General features: G+C 37.4%; 2 protein-coding genes across 4 annotated transcripts; one reads left to right on the forward strand and one right to left on the reverse strand.

Annotated features, from left to right (window-relative positions):
* Positions 1–619: 619 nt before the first annotated feature.
* On the forward strand, positions 620–18,328 carry LOC131798411 (glutamyl aminopeptidase). Of its 3 annotated transcripts, none has more exons than XM_066164694.1 (23): positions 620–674; positions 1,895–2,006; positions 2,860–3,084; positions 4,507–4,779; positions 5,959–6,136; positions 6,287–6,557; positions 7,073–7,193; positions 7,470–7,624; positions 8,105–8,218; positions 8,328–8,462; positions 9,057–9,122; positions 9,304–9,369; positions 9,886–10,067; positions 10,852–10,949; positions 11,401–11,525; positions 12,564–12,619; positions 13,060–13,210; positions 13,509–13,582; positions 13,882–13,992; positions 14,528–14,695; positions 15,746–15,889; positions 16,135–16,216; positions 16,997–18,328. In XM_066164694.1, exons 3-23 carry the CDS (start codon positions 2,868–2,870, stop codon positions 17,189–17,191), a joined length of 2,982 nt encoding a protein of 993 aa, XP_066020791.1. In that variant the 5' UTR covers positions 620–674; positions 1,895–2,006; positions 2,860–2,867; the 3' UTR covers positions 17,192–18,328. The 3 variants fall into 3 exon arrangements, with proteins under 3 accessions (XP_066020791.1, XP_058972037.2, XP_066020792.1); XM_059116054.2 differs by having other exon boundaries at positions 1,895–2,002; XM_066164695.1 differs by lacking the exons at positions 620–674; positions 1,895–2,006; positions 13,882–13,992; ... (2 more) ...; positions 16,135–16,216; positions 16,997–18,328 and adding an exon at positions 13,627–13,846 and having other exon boundaries at positions 2,682–3,084; positions 13,509–13,587.
* Positions 18,119–24,220, reverse strand: LOC131798412 (uncharacterized). The gene is made up of 9 exons (XM_059116057.2): positions 24,206–24,220; positions 23,971–24,066; positions 23,005–23,145; positions 20,880–21,190; positions 20,225–20,412; positions 19,410–19,675; positions 18,849–19,059; positions 18,547–18,683; positions 18,119–18,258 (listed from the first exon to the last, which is right to left on the reverse strand). Exons 3-9 carry the CDS (start codon positions 23,134–23,136, stop codon positions 18,127–18,129), a joined length of 1,377 nt encoding a protein of 458 aa, XP_058972040.2. The 5' UTR covers positions 23,137–23,145; positions 23,971–24,066; positions 24,206–24,220; the 3' UTR covers positions 18,119–18,126.
* Between the last annotated feature and the right edge of the window lie 269 nt (positions 24,221–24,489).

Here is a 24,489-nt window from a genome sequence, read left to right on the forward strand (position 1 = left end):
CCTTAGATGTATGAAACCTAATAGTTCTGTGCCCATAGAGTTTGTTGATAGCTATATATCATGCCAGATTACTTACCCACTTAAACCCCGCATTGACACGCGTTATTGTTGCCGCAACGACGACAAAATTGTAAGTGACCAGGCCCGCCCCTCCCCCTCCGCAATCCAACGGTATTCCGGCTAATAGTCCCATCCTTATAGAGTTTGATGGTAGCCAGCACTACGGACCTACCCCACACCCTCCTCCAATAAACACTTCATTGCCAGCTGGAATTGCTCGTACTGCACCGAATTTTCAGCTTACTCGGTTTCTCTGGATTCTAGGTTGATATTTTGAGGTATTGATCACGCTTAACTAAACTAGCTGGCGTGCACTTTTTTGGTGAAATAACAGTATCCAGCCTCTTTGTGGAGTTATACCTTCGGCAACAGCTGTTATTTTTCCTTCCCCTTTTAAGGTGGTCACAAAAATCGTTTTCAAACCTAGAATCTGAGAGGTTTATCATTTATTTTACTTCAGTTGAAAGACATTTTGAATGATGAAAGGATATTGATGCGCTATTGAAAACCAGTTGTAAGGATGGGTCAATTTTAACATAGATAACCCTCTCAAAGCCACCATGGAATCATGGAATCAGTATCTTTGATGGTTTTCATAGTGTGCCCCTTACTCGGTAAGTCAACGTCAGATGAGCTACTTTCTCATTGTACACTGAATTACTTTCTCAAATCTTAGGGCTGATTTATGAGACCCCCTAAAAAACCTTAACTCAAAACTAAATGTGATTTGCTTCGGTTATCAATACAAATAGTTTCATATTAATGTTGCATGAGTTATCGTGTAATTATTTATTTCGGCCGCAGTGGAAATAGATTTCCAAAACTTGCATAGAAACTACAATTGACAGCCTTCCTACGCAACAAACTCTTCGTCTAAGATTCCTCACCTTTTTTTCAGAACGTTCCAGTTTTACGAGGTTCGAATAGTAAATTTGATTTAGTTAGAGTTTCTCAAAGGCCTTTGCACGTGCAACTACAAACAAAAGCGTTTGCTGACGTCACTCGGATAAAGTTATTTATCGATGTACTCCAAGGACTACTTTGTGCGTGAATATTTTCCAATTTTCTACCTCGAGAAGCCACATTTGACTTTTCATAATTTAAGATAACCACTATAAAAATGAATGCCAGTCGATTATTTCATAAACCAGTTAATTTTACCTCTTACTCAACATCACAGCAAGTTTATTTACTTAGTAAATTGATGCCAGAAGATTCGGGACGTTGATTAATCGGTAAAGGAAAACTTCACTTTTTCACCACTGCATTAGTTCAGTTATTCCAAACACGCTGCAAAATTAGTTTAGCCACGATTTATCGCCGGATTGGGTGGGTGAGGGGGGGGGGGGGGTTGCAGGACTTTGGGAGATCACATGATCTATGGGGAAAAGAGGGGGTTAGTCGTCGTATTCTCTTAACGTTTGGAAAAAAAACCCTATTGACAGTCATTCAGAGGACACGTTTAAACTAAATGTGCTCGACTTCTGCTCAGAGGAAAGTCCCTCATCGACCACTAGATTTTCGTCATAATTTATATTTACTGTAATTTTGACCTTCGGTTGATCGAATGCTGGATATCAACTAAATCAAACCATCCACCCCCTCTCTCCCGTTCCTAACTCGAACCAGCTATCGTTTTACTGCATGATATGGTGTAATCTTACCCTTGATAACACGAACTAAGTTTGGTATTATTAAGCAGGCTCTCAAAACCTCACGAGGACATCAACAACTGTATTTACAACGGCTAATGCTGACCGTGTTTGTTCTGACAACATGACATTAATTAATTTATTTTTTCTTTACGTAAAATTTTTCCATTAAAATGAAACAGCTACAGCCTATATGCCCAGAGAAAAATCAGGAAAGTAATTGGCACAGAGATCTTAAAGTCAGCGATCGATGCTGTCCTTGAAACACAACAGTTAACTCCCTGGAAGAAGTAAGTACGTGACTTTAAGTTTTACTTAATTAAATTTGTATCTGAGCTTTTGGCTTGCGATACAATTCAGTCAGGTGCGCTGAATAATACGTAAAGTAGTTTGTAAGCAAAGGAAGTGAAACTTTTTTGTCAGAAGTAATTCCCGGGTAGAGCATTTCATCAAAAGACTACATATTAATCAAGGCTCAAATTTTTAAGGAAAGACAAACTGGCATAACATCAGTGTCACGCTATTATGCTACATATCTTTTGTAGTATCAAAGTCTTCGCCCTATGTTTGAACACAGGGCGAAGTCTGCAAAGCCATCCCATATCTTTCCCCCGCCAGGCTTTTATTTCAATCAAACGACCCTCGAGAAAATACTGAGTTACGTGTTCAACTGACGTCCCAATGAACACTTCTAGAATAGAAAATCGTTCTGAAGAGGCTGACCGACAACTAGCTATAGAAGCTGTCAACATTGGTCGCTAATTTAATTATCTTGGCTCTTTTTTTAAAAAGTGAGTAAGTCCAACCTGGTCAATTTTCCCGAACTCCTTTTTTTTTCCTTCATCATTGGCAAGAAAAATGTTTCTAAAAAATTATTTCCCGATAAAATGCTCGCCCACAACAAAACAATAATCGGGCTGCGTGACAATGCGTTTGTTTACAAGTGGAAAACCATATTTGCATAACTTGATATTTAAATTGCATGGATAGTGCTTCATGTGGGAATCAATTGGCGAGCACATGACCACTTAAACATTGCTTTAACGCCTGGCTTCAACGTGTAGTATTTCTTCTCGGGTTTAATACTTTTATCAAGCAGTCTACTCTGACACGCACAATTTCTTTTATTGACTGAACATCTCGCCAGATAGCCTTATGGCCAACTGTTCAACAGAGGCAGAAATACCTCTGAATCAAATCGACGGCGATCCTGAAGTGAATACGTCTGGAAAAGGAGAATTTAAAGGAATATTCTTCGACAAAGTCAAACTAATAGCTGCGGCCGTTGTTCTAGTTATCTTGTTGATCATTATTATTGTCCTTGCCGCCGTCCTTGGTCAAGAGCGTGCTAGAAGAGGAAAAGATGAGATCCGTAAGTGTGGCAAATAATTGTTATTCTTTCGAGACATGCCAGTCTCAGGTTCATTTCAACTCTGATTGCCAGGAATGTCCCCTAAATTCTCTTAGTAAACTACTGTACTGTCGCTTAGATAAATGGTACTTTATGCAAATAAGCTGTAATATTATTGACATCTTTATTTGCTGAATGTTGGTGGATAGGATACATTACTATCGATGACTAAACTCGATGAAAATTTTAATCAGTGCAGTACCAGGAACATTTTTTAACGTCACCCTGAAGCTTCGATTTATTCATAGTATGAATTTCTATAATATTGAATAATTTATCACCGCGTTAGCTTCCAACTTGAAGAAATCAAAACCTACTTGGTATGCAAATTACACGGTGACACCTGAATATTTATTATTTTTCTGTACCGGTAAACAAACAGGTCCAAATATAGGTTGATCCACGGGTTCACCTGCCTACGAAACAGCTTTAACAGTTTAAACGTTTTTTCATAGAGAAGAAAGATTTGGAAAAGGTGGCTGCAATGATGTAAGCGATGTCGGAGTAAAATATGAAGAATATGGCTTTCCGTGATTCCAGTAACATAGCTTAAGTGATGTATAGGGCTTGTTTTATTAATAAACATAATATCCATGTATATATTCATAAATTCTTTGAATTTCTTTTCACAACCACTCTGTTTCCATTACAATTTTTGTCATCCTTTTATTCTTCTTTGTATTCTACGCTGCAGATGATTCAGTGTCTGCTCTGATTTTCTAGAACTCGCTACCTCTACGGTAGAAACAATTATCAAACTAAACCGTTGTAACGTGAAACACAAAGCACGTTTTGATAGATAAGGGAACATTTCAGAGGCTCTGCAACGCGTGTTATCAAAATTGACACAACAGATATATGGGGCGAATGTTTTTCTGTAAAATCCTTTCGTTTTCCAATTTACTTCATTTTTTGTTGTGTTTATGTTGTGTTTTTTATTTTCAGATACTACTTCAAGTAGATCGCAGAAGGTGTCATATAGAAAATAATTCTTAATTTTCCCTACATCTTAACCGAATGTTCTTGATATGTCGATCGTACTTTTGACGCCGTACCCGTAAGAGCAGCAACACAGGGGATACTATGACTCAATTTAATCTGATACTTATCAAGAGCTGTATTATTTGAGAAGATAGCTAGTAATTGTCCGTAATTGATTAGTACTGCGACTTGAAAGGATTGAATGTAGTGTAATGTGTGTAACGACATAACTGCGCGAGTGAAACATTCCTTAATTATCAATGCAGCGATACAAAAAATATAACCTAAATTAATTAGTCCAATCAACTTCAGTTGTCATATGTATTTTTCTACGCTTTAATTTTCTACTTTCAAAGTTGTTCAATCAATTTATCTTAACTGTTTATCAATGTTATTACACAGATCCCGGAGGTGAGACTGAGGAGGAGAAAGAAGGCGGGAGTCCGACCCCTCCTGGCCCAACTACAGCAGGCCCAGAGCCCTGGTGGAGAATTCGGCTTCCTGATAATGTGATACCATTTCATTATGATCTCACCTTACACATCGACATGAATAAGCCGAACTTCAAAGGCAAAGTGAAAATTTGGTTCAATGTCACAAGTCCCACGCCTTACGTACTAGTTCATGCTCTCGACATGAACTTTACTGCAAATGAAGTCAGGAAACTTTCCGGCGGTAAGCTAAATTTAAATGCATCGCTTCAAGATGTTTGAATGAATAGAAACGGAGCCTGAAAACCCATTTATTCATGATAGCTTTTAATAGTTTTTCAAATTATTTCACAATTTCCTAGAGATTTTGTTTTTAAGTTTAAACTGCAGAGATCTCCGTGATATAGAGGATTGTATAACGCTTAGAGGCTTGCAATAAGCGCCATAAAAATTGTATATATTACTACAATATCTTATCATTATTATTATTATTATAAATAAGATGATGACGACTGCGCACAGCCTTTCCTCTCCTAATAATGTACATGAAAATTTTACGCGCTTCTTATTGGCTGAAAACAAGTGCATTCTCGTGTAACACGAGTGCCAAGTCGTAACACGAGTGCAAATTACAAATAGTGCGTGCACACTTTCAAAATTTCGTCTGTCTTGCCTTTCTGTGATTTTTTTTTTCATGTAAATTATTAACAAGTAATAAAGTTATTTCTCTTGCAAATTGATGTAATGGGTACTTGTAAATTTTTCAACGACTACAAATAACACACGCACGACGGGCTCGTGTAATTTTGTTGCCTTTGCAAAATTTACTCGTGCTTATTAACACCAAATTGCACTCTAAATAATGTTACTTCCTAGACAAATGTCAATTATCAACAAGAAACAAGAGAGAATCATATCATGGTGCCAAAAGGCCTTGCGGTGCCAAGTTTGACGCCGTTCATCTTACCTATAAAAATAACAATTTTTTTTTCTGAAGCTTTCAGTGGGTGGAATTTAAAATTCTCGAATCTGATTGGCTAATCGCGCCAACTGGTCTTCGTTTTACAATTTAGACGAGTTTCCAAAATTTTATAAAAATAACAATTTTTTTTTCTGAAGCTTTCAGTGGGTGGAATTTAAAATTCTCGAATCTGATTGGCTAATCGCGCCAACTGGTCTTCGTTTTACAATTTAGACGAGGTTCCAAAATTTTGTCCGCGCCATTCCAGGCAAAGTTAAATAAAAGGCAAAGAGGCACAAAAAGTAAATAATTTGGGTGCGTATAGGAAACAATTCTTCCCTCGGTAACAGTTTTCTCCCATATGGACCTCTCGCCCTGTAAATAACACATATTTGCTTGATTAAAGCACAAGAGTTAATGTCGAATATATCACGCATTGCTTTATTTCCTGTTTTCTTTAAGGGCCCATTCCGATCAGGCGATATTTCAAGTTTGAAAAGAATCAATTCCTCGTCACAGAGCTAGAGACGTCATTGGATAGAGATCAATATACTATGACATTGGAATACTCTGGAGAATATGGAAAAGACCTGAGGGGAATGTACAAATCCTCCTTCACAGACGAGAATGGAAAGGAATCGTAAGTACCTGCCCTGTCAGTATATATAGAAAATTAGATTGTTTGATAACATGCCTTAATGTTTCTTTATTTTCCTTTCAAACCCGTAACTCTTGAAGTAAAGTTCAGTAGCGGCGTTGAAAACTTAATTAGCTGTTGTTTTTCTTTTAGATTTTTCACCGCCACTCAATTTGAACCCTTGAGAGCGCGCCGAGCGTTTCCATGCTTCGACGAGCCCGCGATGAAGGCCAATTTTAACGTGACTCTGGTTCATGATCCAAATCTAATCGCTTTGTCCAACATGCCAATCTATCGAAGCCAAATTGATGATGGATGGAAATATGATCACTTCAGAAAGACGGTCAAGATGTCTACTTATCTGGCCGCCTTTGCCGTGGGTGACTTTAAGTACAAGGAGACCAAAACAGGCAGTGGCATACAGGTACACATCCTAGTAGTATTTTTTTCTAATGGTAGGGGAGGGGATCACTTAACGATTAGCTGATGTACCCTCGTACCCAGGCCCAAGTGGTGGTCACTGAATTCTTCTCTTGCATGGGCAAGACAGTACGGCTCTCCGGCTGATGTATGAATGGGAGGCGTCAAACTGTTAAGATGTTAAGAAGTGAACCTCTTTGATGGACCAGAATTCCCTCAAGCGAGAGTATCAATAATCGTAGCTTGGTAAACCGCGATGAGCTCCAGTGATGTGGGCGAATAGGCTTGTGAAAAGACACCGACTACTTTGTTTATTATTCATCCTATATCAACGCACATTTCAAATCGTACATTTTTCCTGTGTATTTATCGAGTGCTAATTCACAATTTAAATGAAATTGACTGTTCAAAACGCTTAGTTCCTGACACGGTTTCAACCTCTTCTCTAATAACCATAGGAAATTAAGAAATCAGTTCATTCATACTCTGTTATCAGCATGCTATGATGTTTGTTCGTAGATAAGAGTGTACGCAAGACCAGATGTTCTTGATCAAGTGGACTACGCTTTAAAAGTGTCAAACGAGACATTTATATACTTTGAAGAGTTCTTTGGTGTTCCATATTCGTTACCAAAGTCAGGTAAACACTAACTGAGTTTGCAAACTATTCATGAAGACTTTTACGGATAATACGTGTCCCCTATTAACATTGGGGATTCCCTACTGCTAGATGTAATTGACACAGTAATGAAGTCATTACTATTATTATCACGGATGCCTATTGGCTTCTTATTTGAGGTTTTTTTCTTTTTTCACAGAGACTGAATTACCGAGAATTTAGAATAATACGGTCGATGCTAGTAATACTAATTTCAGATCACAAGCATAGTAATGTTTTGAGTTAATCGGCTTGCAGATGGAATCGCACTTCCGGTATTTGGTCCTTCCGGAATGGAAAACTGGGGCCTTATTAAATACCGTGAGACAAATTTGCTGTTAATGGAAGGTGAGACTTCATCTTCGTCAAAAGAGAGCATCGCAAAACTAGTGGCTCATGAAGTAGGACATCAGGTAAAATTTCTGTACTTGAGCAAAATTCTACTAGAGAAGCAGGGTAGGGGGCTATTGTTCTGAGAAAAGGTTATCAAATAACATGAACAGTTCATGTAACCCTTAATGTAGCAGTATATTTATTGTAATTTGATAATCAGGCCCTCCGTATTTTCCAACTACGTAAGTAGCCTAAATTTCAATAAGCTTAGAGACCAAGCACGCAATGGGTGTTTGCAACTTTGTTACCCTCCCTTCCCGTAACTTTATTTCTACCCGAAGGGGCATTACCCCGAGTGTCGCCTGGTGACGTAAGAAACCCCATCTAGAGAGAATTTTTGAAGACGGTCATTATACTTTGTGGGGGAAGTAGACGTGTAATGACAGTTTGAAATTCTGCCCTATGTGTATTTCTGACTTTCACAAGTGGTAGGTTACGGTCGTTACGTTCTATATATATTTACTAACATAGTTCTATCACTTTTCCATCTTTGTCTCCAGTGGTTTGGTAATATTGTTACCATGGAATGGTGGACAGATCTTTGGTTAAATGAAGGATTTGCTACTTACGTCAGTTCGATTGGAATGGATCACGTTCATCCCGAATGGAATATCGTAAGTTCTTTGCTTAAAAATGTATTCTGCATATCGTCGCTATTTTGAAAGATCACTAGTTCAGCTTAAAGTAAGATATCAATGACCACAAATTCCCTTTCTGTTTCAGATCGACCAGTTTATCGTCAGAGAAGTTCAAGATACTTTGCAGCTGGACGGATTAGCAAGTTCTCACCCAGTTAGGATTCCTGTTGAAGATCCCCAAAAAATTGGAGAAATCTTTGATGCCATCTCGTACAAAAAGGTATCATTTTGAGTTTGGCATGGTGACTTGTTAAGTCTCGAAATTGTAACTTCTCCAAATTGCTAGTCCAACTTCAGCCACATGCTTCTAAGGTAGTACCTTGTGTTGCCGGGATACATTGATTGATATTCATCAAAATACAAGCTCTCGGTTTCTTGAAATTCACTAATATTCGATTCAAAGCTAACATCTCTTCCCAAAACAACCTGATATTTCGAGCCCTACGATATTTACCTAGCCACAATTTCATTTTTATTGGAAGTTCAGTTCAATTAGTTGTTTGAGATGTATGTTTTCGAGCCTTTTGCGTGATGTGTTGTAAAACTTCTTATATCTCATTGGTATTGCTTTGTTTTCATTTTTCTTGTCTGTTTGCCTGTTTTTTGCTTGTTCCCTTTTTTTTCTGAAATGCGATAGAAAATTCATCCAGAGATTCAACTCTCGTCAATGACTATAGTTCTGTTAAACTCAAAACCAGTTATTCAACTTAGATGTTGATTATAACTGATGAAAAGGAGGTACGTTTTCTTAAAAACAAGTGTAACCCCTGCACAACTACAATCCATTTTGAGCTTTTCCTCTTTTTGTCCACAGGGTGCTTCCATTTTATTGATGCTTCATTATTATCTAGGAAACGAAGTATTCCGCGATGGATTAAAGGTGCGTTTTCAATGCGTTCTTTTTATCTTCCATTCACTCTCTCCATTCCCAGTTTGAATTTTAAAAACCATTATTTAGAAACACGCTGCGACTGTTTTTCAATTTCTTTCATATGATTATCATGGTTGATTATATTTTGATATGCGTTGTACATTCTATTATTTTGCTTGCTCAAATATAGAGATATCTTACCAAGCATGCTTATGCAAACGCTGAAACAGACGACTTATGGAATGCAATGACAGAGGTGAGCTTTGAACGTTGTTTCTAAGAGTGAGCACAAAACTGAAATTATGAATAAATGGCCAATTTATTTAATATTTCGATTGGTATTTATTACCCAATACTTATTTTATAATTTTATTGGCCAGTCTGATTGTTGGCAAACCAAGTTTAGGATTTCAAACGTGGCTAATAACCTGGGCAACGAAGTTCCAATCCGGAAGTCCCGAGTCCGTCTTCAATTATTCCATCTATTTGTCCATCTCTCAGGAGTTCCGAGTCTGATTACACGTTTGCGCATGTAACTTGTCACCTGGTTTGTTTCACTTGTTCGTCATCTTTTGCAGAGTGCAAGACGACCAAATGAATTTGTAGTAAAGAAAGCACAGTTTTAACCTTAAAATTTCATGAAGTATTTGTGCTCAGTGGTACTCCAGCGTAATGAGTCTTAATTACTCGTTGCACATCGTAAATACGTTGGCAAAAGATAATTATAATTTGCCGATAGGAAATAATTCAATTGGCTCTCTCTTTTTCAAAGGCAAATAAGGCTGCTGGAAAGACGATGGACGTAGGCAAGATAATGAACACCTTCACGCTGCAAATGGGGTACCCTGTGGTAACCATAACAGCCACAGAAACACCAAACACATATCAAGCAACCCAAGACCGTTTTCTTTACTACAAAGATCCAAAAGCAAACTACTCGTCTTCCCAGTACAAGTAAGCGACATTATCCAGAATTTTTTTCACCTCATTGAAGTTTAACGATAGGGGAGGATTGGAAAATACTCCATAAATGACCGCCTGCATTATCTGACTGCATAAAGACAAGATGAGCGGAAAAGAACTACAAAATTTGAACCTTGAGGACAAATTCTTTTAAAAGTCCTTAAAATATAACAGGATCAACACAGAGCACAGTAACGACCTCAGCTAATGTTTATTCTTTAATCAATTGGCGCAAAATAATTATATTAGTCGACATGACGCCGAAGTTTTTCCTCCCTGCAACTTGGGACAAGTGTACCCCTGTCCAATTAATCAATCAATATATCTATATATGTCTATTTAACAAATAGATTCCAAGTTGCCGTGCGTCTGTTCAGTAATAAATCACAGATGACGTCAAAATGTGGTAAGAACAAAAAAGTGGCACACGAGGCTCAGCTGAGTGTGTCACTGATGTTCTTACCACATTTTGACGTCCTCTGTGAGCTATTACTGAACAGACGCACGGCAACTTGGAATCTATTTGTTTTATATAATAAAGAATGAAAAAAAGATTTTAATGATGACGTCATCTATACGTCTGTCCTTCAATAGATCATAAGTGAGAACCAATCAGAATGCGAGCATAACTGAGCTTATTATATAAATATATATATATATATATATATATATATACACACACACATATTATAAAGCTCTCTATTTAAATACATATGTATATTATAAAGCTCTGCTCTACAATCTACTGATCTAATCTAACGTTGCTTTGTTTTAGTTACAAGTGGGTCATTCCATTTACCTACTACACTGGATCAAGAAAATCTAATAATCCTCCAACAGATACGATGTCAAAAATAATAGACAAAGAATCAGGTAAATATCGAAGGGCGCCGTTGTTTTAATCTCTCACACGGTGAATTGTTTTGTAGAGCATCACGTTCTGAAAGTGGGGGATGGGTTTCAGGCGACATGCAGGGTCTGATTTAATTCGTTTCGTAGTTGTTTGACTTGGTTATTCCCTGTTAGCTCTTGATCTTTAATTTGTAAGCAGATTTTCTGTTTAGCTTCATGAGGAAGATGGTCACTAACGGTATACAGGTGAGGAGTGTTATGAAATAAACAATATACAGGTAAAGAGTGTTATGAAACCAACGCATATACAAGTAAAGAGTGTTATGTAACAAACGATATACAAGTAAAGAATGTTATGATACCAGCGTCAGTGGAATAAGGGTTATAATCCAAGCGCTTACGGCCAGATAAGTAATGGAAATATGTAGTATTCGATATACATGTATTTGCTAACATTATAAATGTATTGCAGTTAGTTTGAATTGGGATGGAAATGGATGGATAAAAGGAAATATTGGGCAGACTGGTTTCTACCGCGTCAATTACGAAGAAAAAAACTGGGATATGCTGGCTGAGCAGCTTAAAAATAATTACAAGGTAATATATAGAGAATAATACATAGGCGTGCGTAGATATGGAATTCCTCTTCAAGTGGTTAACTCGATAGCTCACAAGTGAGCGCAGCAAACGAATGAGATGTCGAGTTGAACACGAGAAGAGAAATTTCATATCTGCAAGTGACCATGTATTTTTTTTGTTTATCATATAACCACAATAGCCCTTCACTGAAAAGAAAAGTCAACTTTATAAATGAATAAAAATAAAAGGGTCGACAATCCACGAATAAAATCGTAAAGTGCGTTGGCGCTAAGGCATAAGATGAAAGAATGCATTGAAACAATACAAAAATGGACTATGGGCGTAATTTTCAATATACAAAATTGTCAGTTATTGAATTGGTCCCTACCGACAGAAGAAATCTTTCAGGTATACGGTCAAAATCGGCCCGTGGAAAATCTTTCAGTTGTCGGTTTTCGTTCTCAGCCGCGAGAAATGCCATTACCAAAGCCACTGAATTCGAATAGCTTTCGGTTTTTCTTTCCGTATTTTGGCTTTCTTCCCCTTCTTGAGAAGCTTGATTGTCACTGTCTGTAAGTGATACGGATTTTTCAGTGTTTTAGCTGCCGTAATCCCAAAAAATTCCGACAAATGACCTTGGATTGAGGATGGTGAAGGCTTCGCCGTTCATTCACGAAACCGAGTGGCGCGAAATGCGAGTGACGTGTCAGCAGCTGATTGGCGATATCAAACATACCTGAAAAAATACGATATTATATCTCTTTTCAGGGCTCGGAATCCTTGTATAACGCCGTACTTTATATGATAAAATGCAATAATATAAAGAAGGCTTTCAATCAGTATGTCATTTAGTCAAACATGTAGTCATTGACCGTCAATTTAGGTAGAGTTCATCCCCCGACAATAGACTGGCGTGGACTTTTCAATCAAGCACAATTTTTCGATTTGTTAAGCGAGTGTATGATCTATACATTAAGTTGGACGGTAGCTAGCTATAGTTCTTAAGTAATTTTTCAACACCTGAACTGCATAAATGGACCATTCAATCACTTACAGGTCTTTAACGCCACCGATCGCGCAGGGCTTATAGATGATTCATTCAACTTGGCCAGGTGATAAAATTATAATCCTCAAACTTACATTGGTTGGTAGATTGTTAACTAAAGTTTTACGGGTTTTTTAGCTTGTCTCTGTCTGATTACTTCCATGTGTGATATGGCTGTTTTCCCATTAGAAACTGTGTGTAAATGCAAGTTTTGAGAATTTTCTTCGAAAGGTAGATCGTGATCAGATAAAATAATAAATGATTCAAAACCTTTTTATTCCTAGGAGTGACCCAAAAAAACTTTCTCCTCCCAACATCGATAAATTTTCGTGCAGAAAGCTCCTGTTAGACGATATCATGAAATATAATTAAATTAAATTAAATGGCAGACAATGGATATAATTTATCTTAAGGATTCGGATGTCAAAGAGTTCATAACATTCTTAGTTGTGACGCATGTTGAGCGCTATGGTTTGAAAAAAAAACATGTTCTGTTCTTGATTTTAGAGCCAACTTATTAAATCACACAAAGCCTCTTAGTATATCAAGTTATCTGGACAAGGAAGAGGACTACGTTCCAATGCTATCCGCGTTGAGAAAATTTTCACATATATTAGAGATCGTTCCCTCCACGAGACCAGCCCACAAATATTTACAGGTAGGGATGTAAGCTCGATTTAATCTTTTCTTATCTAGCTCTGGATTTTCAAGCTGGCGATTTGAGTCAGAAATTTTCAGCGGTATTTAAATGAGTTTAGAGGGTATGATAAGATAAAGCTGAAGTTTTACTCAGCATGAACAGCCTTAAAAAAAAAATTTAACGCTCCTAGCTTACCATTTTTTTTACCAAAGAAAGGAAGTCTTTCTCTGTTTTTAAGACGATAGACAAGAACCACCAGTTCTTGATAAACCCTTTTCAGTACTATTAATTAGAGGGCTGTCTTTTTTTCTTTTAGATGTATGTGGAATATTTAACAAAGACTCAGTACGACAAGCTTGGAATCAAAGATCAAGGAACACATCTTGACAAGTATGAGAATTGTCACTCATCCATTCATTTACTTATCATTTATTAATCCATACATACATCATCTTATTTACACATTCATTCATTTATCCATCCATATCAGATCATGATTTGTTGCAAGTCAATTTTTCAATCCTTATACACTTCGTTCTAATCTATTTCTTGGTAGCTGAGTTTAAAAATGTATGAAGCAAAGAACTCACTTTAGGGGAAAATGCATGGTTATCCTCGTTGTTAGACTAAACTGCCTGTAGAAGACACACACCCAAGATGCAGATTATTTTGTCCGTTTTTTTTTCAAGATTTCTGAGAACTATTCTCCTCGATGCTAATTGTGAGGCTGGGGTCAGGTCATGTCTGGGAAATATGACGAAAATGTTTCAAGAATGGATGAATGACCCAGTTAAGAACGCGTGAGTACTCTCCATTACATTCACCAATTCTAGAACTGCTACAGTTTCTCGTTGAAGCTGCTGACTAACGAGATTTTCTCGGCTGTGGGTTTTGCTTTCCGATAGTTTTCATATCCTCCAGCTGTTCTTTTCATCGATTGTACCGAAAGGTCGGTAACTCCTCCAGTTTCTTCGATAGGTCAACAGCTTTTAAAAAAAAAACGCTCAAGCATTGTGATAGGTTACACGTTGTGGAGAAACATTTATTTATTATGAAGACGACTTTCAAATTGTTGAACCCTTAAGGCACAGACATGGCGGAAGTTGTGCCGTTCATATAATGCTCCTCTCAAATGTCAAATTCGCTTCATTTTCAATCTACATCTCCATACATCAGAGTTGTGACTTTCACCCAGCTGACTTTAGATCAATTCTTTTTCCTCTCATGTGAAATCAAAGTCAGCCATGATTTGAACAATGATTTAGATGTCTGTGATTGACCTGCCACTTTCATTAGAGCCTTACTTACATATTATTGGACGGCTTCACTTTGTAGTGTACCAGCGGATCTCAAAGCCTTAGTTTACCATTTTGGAATAGTGACTGGTGGAGAGAAGGAATGGAACTTCGCTTACAATCAGTTTAAAACTACGACTGTAATCTCAGATAAAAATACACTGCTTTACGCCATGGCAGGATCACAACAGCCTTGGATTATCCAGAGGTAAACGCTAATCAATTTTCAAATAGCTGTTGTTGAAGCAATACCAAGGATCCTTATTTTGAACGAATATTATTCATTTTTTTCCTCGGTTTTTTCATGAGTTTTGGTATGATCAAAAAAGGGAACACCTACGATAAAAACTTTGTATTCCTAAAGTTCCACGGCTAAGAAAAATTTGGTCGATTCTTGGAGAAAATTATATAGTCCAGGAGGTGTTAGCTGCAGTTCCAACCAAACCCTTCATTTTTTGGAGATATCTACACTGCTTTGAGTGACAAGGTTGGCCAGATCCTTGTAAAGTAACGCAACCAGCAAGCACGTTACTTTGTAAAGTGACGTAACTAGTGAACACCTTACCTTAAAAAGTGAAGTAACTGCTAAACGCGTGAAACGGCCCAATTCACGGAAACATTTTAAATTAGAAGTAGGTCAATAGATATGGCCTCGAGGCTAATTCGATGATGATTTTTTAAATAGGGCTATTTGGAAACAGCGTGAACAACTAGAAATCTGTGTTTCGTTTTCCTTCTAAAGGGTATCAGATCTTTGTTTAAAAATGTCAAACAATTCCAAAAATGAAATTGGTTCTAGTGGAAAATTCTCTGAGTTTGTGCATGCTTGAATGTTAATGTATTTTAGTATGTTACTGAAAAACAAACAGTTCTAAACAAACATTGAATATATTCAAAAGGTTTGTATGAAGTTTTCAGCGGTATTTTGGTAAAAATTTCCGACTGCCGGACGTTTAGTCCGTTTGAGAACGTACCGGCAATCTGATCCGAAGTGTACAATTTCTAAGGTCGACAATCAAGCTCGGAAAAATTGTCCACTTAAACCCAAATTAGTTTTTGGAATCGTGTGACATTTCTATACCAAAATCTGATACTCTTAAGAAGTTTCAGAGAAGCTTTCAATAGAACTTTGGTGAAAATGTCAAACTGCCGGGCATCTTATCCATTCGAGACCGTGCCAGATTGTCTGATCAGAAGCGTAGAATTCCTAAGTGTCGACAACCCAGCGATAATAAAATATACTTCTTTACATTTTCAGGTACTTAGAGTATACTTTGGATCCCTCGAAAATCTCTCCCCGCAATCTAGTTTATGTGATGTACTACATTGCTAAAAGTAATGAAATGGGTGCCAACGTAGCGTGGAATTTCTTCCAGTTGAAATGGAATGTAATATCCAAAATGTGAGTATGAGAAAAGTGATTGCTGTAAAAATCACTTGCAAGATACTTAAAATAGATTTGACACTTAATTTCCATTAAGGATAAGCTGGTGATATCTCTCTATTTAAATTCCAAGGAACAAAGATTTTTGTTCTTGTTCACTCGAGAAAATGAAATTGCGCACATTGAAAATAACCAAAAAAATTGATAAAAAAAATGTATGTGTGTATCTCAGTTATCTAATTAATTTCCAATTATTATTGCAGGTATGGAGGTTCGTATATGACTTTAAGGCGTTTTATTCCTTTCGTGTCCAGGCGATTCTCTACAGATTTCGAGTTACAGCAGGTAAACTTAACGATATTATTTTGCTAAAGGTTAATATCTTATGAAGCTATATCATTTTATTTGACATGCGAAAAAAACCTTGCGTGTTTTATGAGCCACAATTCGGCCAGATTTCACTGGACATTTCATTTTCAGATTCTGTATTAAGACTACGAAATTCCGGCAATATGTTAGATTAGACTTGCTGAACTATTTTAGTTTGTGAACTACTGCAGATTGTGAACTTTGATGGTTTGCGAACTTTTGAACTCTTGTTTAACTCGTTCAACCAATCGGATTATTTAAACCTCTCTAACAAGGATTCTGATTGGCTTATTGTGGCGTGCTTTATGAGAATAGAGAGCTTGCTGACGACACTGTTGTTCGCTCTGGAAATAAAATATTGTATGGAAAATTGAAGTAATGCTTGGGGAATTTCACAGACTCTTTATTATAAAACAAGTAGAGAAGCCTAAACTGTGCTCTGCTTTGTTGTAAAGCACTTAGGAAGCGGCTAGAGCACCCCAGAGGTGGAGAGACACACTCGACTACGTATTTCTCCTTACACTTCCTGCGTGTTTTATAACTTGAAACATAACAGAGCGCAGCACAGGCTTCCCTATTTGTTAAATTGTGTCGTTAAGTTGTGTTTACCAGTAATTTACTTCCAGAATTACAGCTTGATGAGTTTTTGGGAATATGTTGCGCCATGGTTTTCCGTCAGATTTGAACAAACTTCACCTGAAAAGTTTAAAAGGAGTTTCGTAATTACTGCACTGTTTCCCCTTTTTTCTCTTTCAGCTGCTTGATTTCATCCAGACGGTAAATAAGGGTGGACCCTTATCATGGACGGTGCAACAGTCGATAGAAAAAGTAAAAGAAAATATACAATGGCGAAAAACCAATGAGAATGACGTTGAGTCCTGGTTAAAGGATTTCTTTGCTCAAAAGTCCAAGAAAGATACTGATGACGGTTTTACTGATCCGGCAAAATAGGCGACGAATTCCTCTGAATAATCATGATTACACTACCTTCAAAAACTCATTAATAATTCATAATCCCATTAACCTATTAAATGGTAGATAATACATCACGTGCAGTGACTTTATATCGATAAACCTCATCCTTATTAGTATGCGGTGTTTTATCAGATATAAAGACACTGCACGTGACTTATGAATATTAATTAATTATCAACACAGAAACTGACACAACAAATGGTGGGAACATATTTAATGTTCTTTCAACAAATTTCACACAGTAAATTTACTTTTGTACCAAATTAATAGTACAGTTGTGAAATACACATCTGGAAAAATTCTCTATTCCATTAGTACAGTAATCTGGTAAAGGCATATTAGACAATACATCATCTGAAACTTCGAATTCAAGATTAGTTGGCAGAAGTGACTCCAACTCGTTTTCGCTAACCTCTGCGTTTGACCTTTTCGTATGCTAATTTATAACGTTCACAAAAGCATAATTGTTATGAACTCTCTTGACACACGCTTTTCCAAGAATGTTTTTGAAGCCGTTCAAAAAACTCGCAGCACGTGTTTTATCGGGTCAAAAACCCGATAAAACACTCCTGCTCGTTTTTTAAACATTACATAAATTTAGACGCAAAAATATTGCTTCGCGTGCAAGAAGTTCAAGAACTTTATCACTGTGACCCACTTGTTTATTTAAGGCTTTATGTGCGAGTTTACCACTCCAATTATTTCTTGTATCCTTTGATGTTTTCATATGAATAGTAGCTAAAATTATCAATTGTATCAAGTTTCCTTTTGTGATAGTTTTTAAATCATTGTTCTTCAGTACATCACTTTCGCTTGTTGAAAATAATTTGCTATCCGTCACAAGAATCACTGTTTTGATTGATGCAGTAATCAAAAAGGAGATAGCAAGGCAGAAGGTTGTGTTGACACGTTTATTCCGGTCTGTTCCTTCCAAGTCGATCATGCGCACTTGCAAACTGATCACTGGCTATTGCTGACAACGCAGATATTTCCATCGCTAGTGCAAATGACGCGATTATTTCTGCAAAGCGATAAATGCGACCCTGAAAGATGGAAAAATACATTGACATAATATTTGGTAATGCAAATATAGATACATCAAGTTTACGTGTACTTTATGGGGAAGTGTTCTGAAAAAGTGCTCAGAAATTTACAGCGCGATTGTGATGGCGAAAGAACCGTGTACATTGGAAAATACTCTCAAAATCACATGGCGCCTACGAAATATCTCAGTAGTTTACGCCGAAAATCTGTGCAGGTTTTAGGGTTAATGCCTAATCGTTTTACTATTAAAATGCATGAGATAAAAAAGTCAACAGCCTCCTTATCACCTTTCCTAAGCATCCTAGCATATTCAGCGATTCTTTGGCGGTCGGTGTGTATGTTCCACCTCCAACTGTTCCAATTAACAGGGTGGGGAGAACGAGACACGCATAGATACCAGCTTCACTTTTCATTCCAGCATTCCCTAAAATAACAAAGGTTGGTCTCCATCTCAATCAAATTAAAAAGGTACATCACTTAGTTATAGGGTCCACTGTCCAGTGTTGATCAAAAAATTGCGTGTTACTAATAAATGTGTTTACGGGTTGTTTGTGATCAAAACTATACAAAGACAATCCTCTTCTCTTACGGTGCTCAGTTGACTGAATCTTTATTTCTTCTTCCGCTGATATCTCAAACACAGACCAAGAACTCTCATGAACACAGGCAATATCCTGCCCAGTTGCAGTAAATATGGCCGCCAAAGTGTTGCTTACAACTTGATTAATACCACAGGACCCAGACCTCTGCGCACTCAATGCAAGAGCATTAAAGGCTTTAACCAATTTCTTGGAGTCAATCTGATGTGCGCAAAAAGGTATTAGAGAAAGTGACATAAATGGTGTCCTGTAAGCACGAATTATACTCAGACAGGTGTTCACATCATCAGCGAAAAGGTCTGTGAACGGTCATATCTTGAAATGAGTTAAAAACCTCATCATTCCTTAAGTAGCATCCTTCTGGTGTTCCAGACAGAATTTAGGGTATTAGGACACGAAACAAGCTGAAAGCTGAAGGATATTCCTTTATGCTTTGCTCGTGAAGCGTAACTGGGACCCTTTGACACGAGAAAAGGCGATGTATTTTCATGTGATTGAATCTTTCATATTCACGAGACATACAGAATCGTCAAACCATCACATTCACTTACTTTCAAAACACTTTTAAGGGTTGACTCGGTAATATAAGTTTCGGCCTGAACTTCAATTCCCCGCCCAGTGACATAGTTTTTGGGAATGTTATTTTTATCGCCACTGAACTTAGTTTCAATGTAATATTCCCTGATATTGATATCAGGGCACTCTTGAGCGATCCTCTCTTTTGCCCAGTTACAAGCGTACCAAGTGGTAACGGTGACAGCGTTTTGGCCAGCGGCATCAGCAGAATCGTAGACAAATTCCATCATGACGTTGCGACCTAAAATTTTCAGAATGTTTCACTTTTTGACAGCATTACGGTACTAACTCCATAAAAATATTAAAAACTATCCAAACAGTTCGTTTTTCACAAATGAAACTAACATGAGGCTTATCTCACAAACTTACTCTTCATTATCCAAACAGTTCGTTTTTCACAAATGAAACTAACATGAGGCTTATCTCACAAACTTAGATCTTCATCATACCTCAGCTGATCCGTGAGAGCATCAAACCGTTACATCGGAATCACGAGAGGTTCGAACCTAGGCAGTCGTAAGTTTTCCTTGTCCATCGATAACGGTGCAAATTAAAATTCTTAAAGCTTAAAACTGTCCTTAGCAAAACAAAGACATATTTCGTAGAGTCAAACTTTATTTCCCGAATTTCCCCCCCCCCCCCCCCTTTAAGCTACTTCTTCATATGCCGGTGATGATTGGCTTGTAGATGAAATTACAAAATAAAAGGTATAATAAACATCAGATAATAAGCCATCATCATTTAGATTTTGTACAACTAAGAAATTAAAAAATGGCATAGTACTACCAACCAATAAACCAGGGCTGCAGAGACTGAAGCTTGCAGTGTTGGCTGACCTCCCCTGCTTTGGCTTTCAGTTCATCAAAATGAGACAGAAGCCAATGTGATAATTTCTGGGCTTGTTGCATGGAATCTGTCACAAAATATGGTACTCTTTGGATCCTGCGCTTTATGACGCGTGTGGAGACCCCACCGCACCTGTAAGTAAACAGAATAGGTCTACGAAGGCAGCCTTCAGTATAGGTAGGTAATGGATGGTTTACATCGGGAAGAATGTAAACGGAAATTTCCTCTGGTAAAATAGGCATTGTGGGCGATAATGTATGAGAATTATTTACATAGTTGCCTAGCAGAGCTCATCCCGATTTCTGTAGCAGGAAGCAATTACAAATGTTGCGTTTCCTCCACAAAGGATCTACGTCGCAAATTTTCTCCCCTCACCCTGCCTCGTTGCATTTGAAACTCCTTTTGCTGCTTGCTATTGCTTCCTTGTCAGACTTATAAACAATAGCGAGGCTGAGATCGACCTCATTAAGATAGACACGAGAAGATAGTTACTGTAATAACACCGAAAAATACAAATGAAAAGTAGCAAGGTTTGTATTATGATGTAACCTTCAGCCTTACTCCCGTTAAATGTCTGGGCAGCTGGTCACACAACTTAACTTGTGATGGCCTTGGCACCCCTTGACGTAGAGGCAACGATCGCCCCTTCGGTTGTGGCGATAGGACATAGAATCATTTCATTGTGCACATGATCTCCTTTGATGAGCAAGGGCCCAGCTATACCTTGGGGAATCTTAGCGAGTCCTATCGGATTTTCTATGTTCCCTTTGAGATTTTTAGTTGTATACCCCTGGGATAGTTTAGGATTCCACCACTGTCCAACGTTTGATAGAGACGCGGAAGTAACTTGTTCAACCCATTCTCTTCTTTTGTCGCAGTCTTCGAGACGATAATTTCCTTTGTGAGGAACCTGAAGTTTTTTAACCGGGGAGGAAGAGTACTTGCTTAACAAATAAATGATAATTATCAACTTTATCGAATGTCGAAACGTAGGGAGACGTAACCCAGACTCCTGAGCCGTTGCTTATGGATAAGCGAGAAACGTTCGACGAACAAAATAGACATAAAGTATGTGAAAACAACTGAGACAAAAAAAATTATGCAGGATGAAAATTAACGGCAAGTATACCAATTAAGATATCAACACATATTAATTACCTCAGCAGTTATTAAAATATGTCCAAGGGCACTCCGAGAGCAGGACTTCGTTCAGAGTGGAACAAAATAGTTTCAAATGAGTTGAGGATTTAATTAAAAGTGGTCACCGATTTCACCGAGGAAGTCATATGAAGGAGTTGAGAATGACAAGGCCATTGGAGGATGTCTGAATGGTTTGAAGCCAGAACAGTGAATATACTCGACTCAATCTTAATCGCATGCTTAGTGGCTACAGAACACTTGTACATAATTCGTTTGGTCAATTTGCTAAAAGCTCACATAACGACTATTGCAACTATTGCAACCTGCCAAACGTAGAGCCTCTGTTCTCCAACCTCTTGGAAATTGCCCTCGAGTTCGATCAATTCTGTTCAATCCTGAGATGTTGTGACAACCGAAAACGGGTGAAACTATTTCACTGATGCGTCCAAGTCAACTTATGGTGCAAGCTGGAAAGGATGGAACGTTTTAGTAGCCATTTACATGCGATGGTTTTGTTTGAGTAGAGCAAGACGAGTCAGAAGACCAAATCTCTAAAAAATACAGGACGAAACCCTTTTTCTTATAGATTACACACTAATTCAAGAATATGTTGGCGAGTGGTAGGAACATTCGAAGCCCTTTGCAGCTTTTTTAGTCGATATGTAACCACGCAATATTGGCTTAGAGTTGCTGCAGATTCAGGTTTTTCAAATCTATCCTTTCTCCAGTTCATTGAGGAAGAAACTCACGTCACGATTTCACTCCCTGCATCTAACTTGTGGTCACAGCACACTAAAAAGAATATTGAAAAACTGGAAAGAGTACATAGGAGCGCAACCAGATTTATTTTAAAAAACTGATGACCCTTTGGAGACTCGTTTAAAGAAATTGAACCTCATGACACTAGAGAAAAGGAGGCTGCTGGCTGATGTGAATTTTTTATTTATGGCCCTAAATGGCTATATTAAAATTAGTGTCCATTCTTTCATAGATTTTTATTCAGAGATTGACCAATTTTCATTAAGACATAAGGATAACTTAACCTTAAAAAAGAAGTATGCTAAAACAAATGTCTTAAAATGTAGCCTTTTCCATAGAATATATGATAGTTGGAATCTTTTACCTGGAGAAATTTGCAATGCTGCTGAGTTAAATATATTTAAGACTAGAGCTAAGAAATTTCTATTAGAGTTATGAGTACTTTGATCTGATTATTTCTGTCTGGCCTGTTTTCTGGATGTTACATGTTGGTCAGACAGAGATACTTCAAATATCTCTTTTATTGGATAATCTATAGATATTTTTACATCGTAGATCTACATTCCATTTCAATTCTGACTCAGTTTTTCAGGAGTATTTCATCTATTCATCTAATTATTCATAGTCTTATTTTTATATAGTTTTTATATATATATATATTTTTATTATGGTGATCCGTCTTTGTATGGGGTCTATGACTTCTTCACGGATTATCCATTGGCTGTAATATTTATCATTAATAATTATTTTAGTTTAGCTTTATTTAGTTTTGCATTGTATATGCCAAGAATTGAAATAAATAAAAATAAAAATAAATAAAATTACCTGAATTTCTTGTCCTGAATTATTACCGCTGACATGATCACTAAGACATCGCTTTGTCAAATTGAGCTGCTTCTCAAGAGGAAATTCATTATGGAATAATTTGATTCTCCGAAACGAAAGCCTCAGCATCATTCAATTTATCTGTAGAGTAGATCAGTTATAAAGTTAACTTTTTCTCTAAATCTTGTTCAACTGATCTCTACCTTGAATTACATATGATAAACAGAGTACAGTTATCCCAATGACTCTCGGTAGCCTAGCGTCACGCAACACCTCCTCAAGATTGCGAACCCAGTTCATTTCAATTGGCAGAGAAAAATTAGCGTTTCGAGCGCTCAGACGTTTCCAGCCTCACTGCTTAACTCTTCAACCCCTCGATGTGATTGCCATCTAATTTCTCCGTACAGATCACCCACGGATCAAACATCGCTACCTAACGGAGCTCTTGATTGTTTGTAATATTCTCTATGTAAATAGAGACACACGAGAATAGAATAAAGACACAGATAGAATACCACACGAGAAAAGTGTGGATAGTATTCATACTGATGTTAGGGTGCAAAAGGTGAACTTAATAATATGTCAACGCTTATCAGAAAGCTTAAAGCGGTCAGTGTTCGTTATTATATCACGAATTTTAGGCATCCATTTCACAAAAAAACAATTTTATAATTCAAATTACCATAACATGCGTGAGAAACATCGTAGAAGAAATACTCCCCTTCGACGACCAAAACGTTCGTCCTCAGTGGAATTCACTGAGACCGATAACAGAACGAATATAGAAAAAAATCACCAAACTCGACAGGACAGATTTATTCCGGAAAAAACGTTTAGCGATTGCTGTCGAGGCACTGAGCAAGCTGCCAGTTGATACAATAAAACAAAAGTAAACATTTTTCTACCGTAGAAAATCAAAACGCAAGAAACCACGTCGATCAATAATTTAGCACTCCTCTAACTTACCACCCAGATGTCTTCTGTCTGCTTTTAATTCCAATAATATGTGACAACAACACCCACTACATCAGCATTGCTGCAGGCAAGTTGCGCCCGCGGTACCTTAGGGGATGGGATTAATATAATATTAGATTTTGGTTCCACACCATGACATTTTGTTTAACGAAGTCTCAAACCAGTAAACCTCAGTGCACATTCACAATTACTGTTGTGAAGTAATTTGACTACAAGACGTTAATACCTAACATGTATGTCTGCTTTTCTCATCGAATGGTTTGATAACAATGATCTGCACTCAATCCGAACTGACGTGTGTGCGATGTTTTGTTTTACGTGACTGATTTGCGTGACGGCAGTCTCAACGCCAACACCAACTGAACTGTTGAAGACTTTTCGTGTCAGGTTTATGAATAAATAAGTAAAATTCGGCAGCAGTGTAACTCAATATCACAAAAACATTTGACGAAGTTGTAAACGAAAAAAACTCGAAACAAGCGAAGGCGCTTATCTATAATTACGACGTCA

The sequence above is a fragment of the Pocillopora verrucosa genome, chromosome 1 (assembly GCF_036669915.1).
Source record: "Pocillopora verrucosa isolate sample1 chromosome 1, ASM3666991v2, whole genome shotgun sequence".
NCBI classification, from domain to species: domain Eukaryota; kingdom Metazoa; phylum Cnidaria; class Anthozoa; order Scleractinia; family Pocilloporidae; genus Pocillopora; species Pocillopora verrucosa.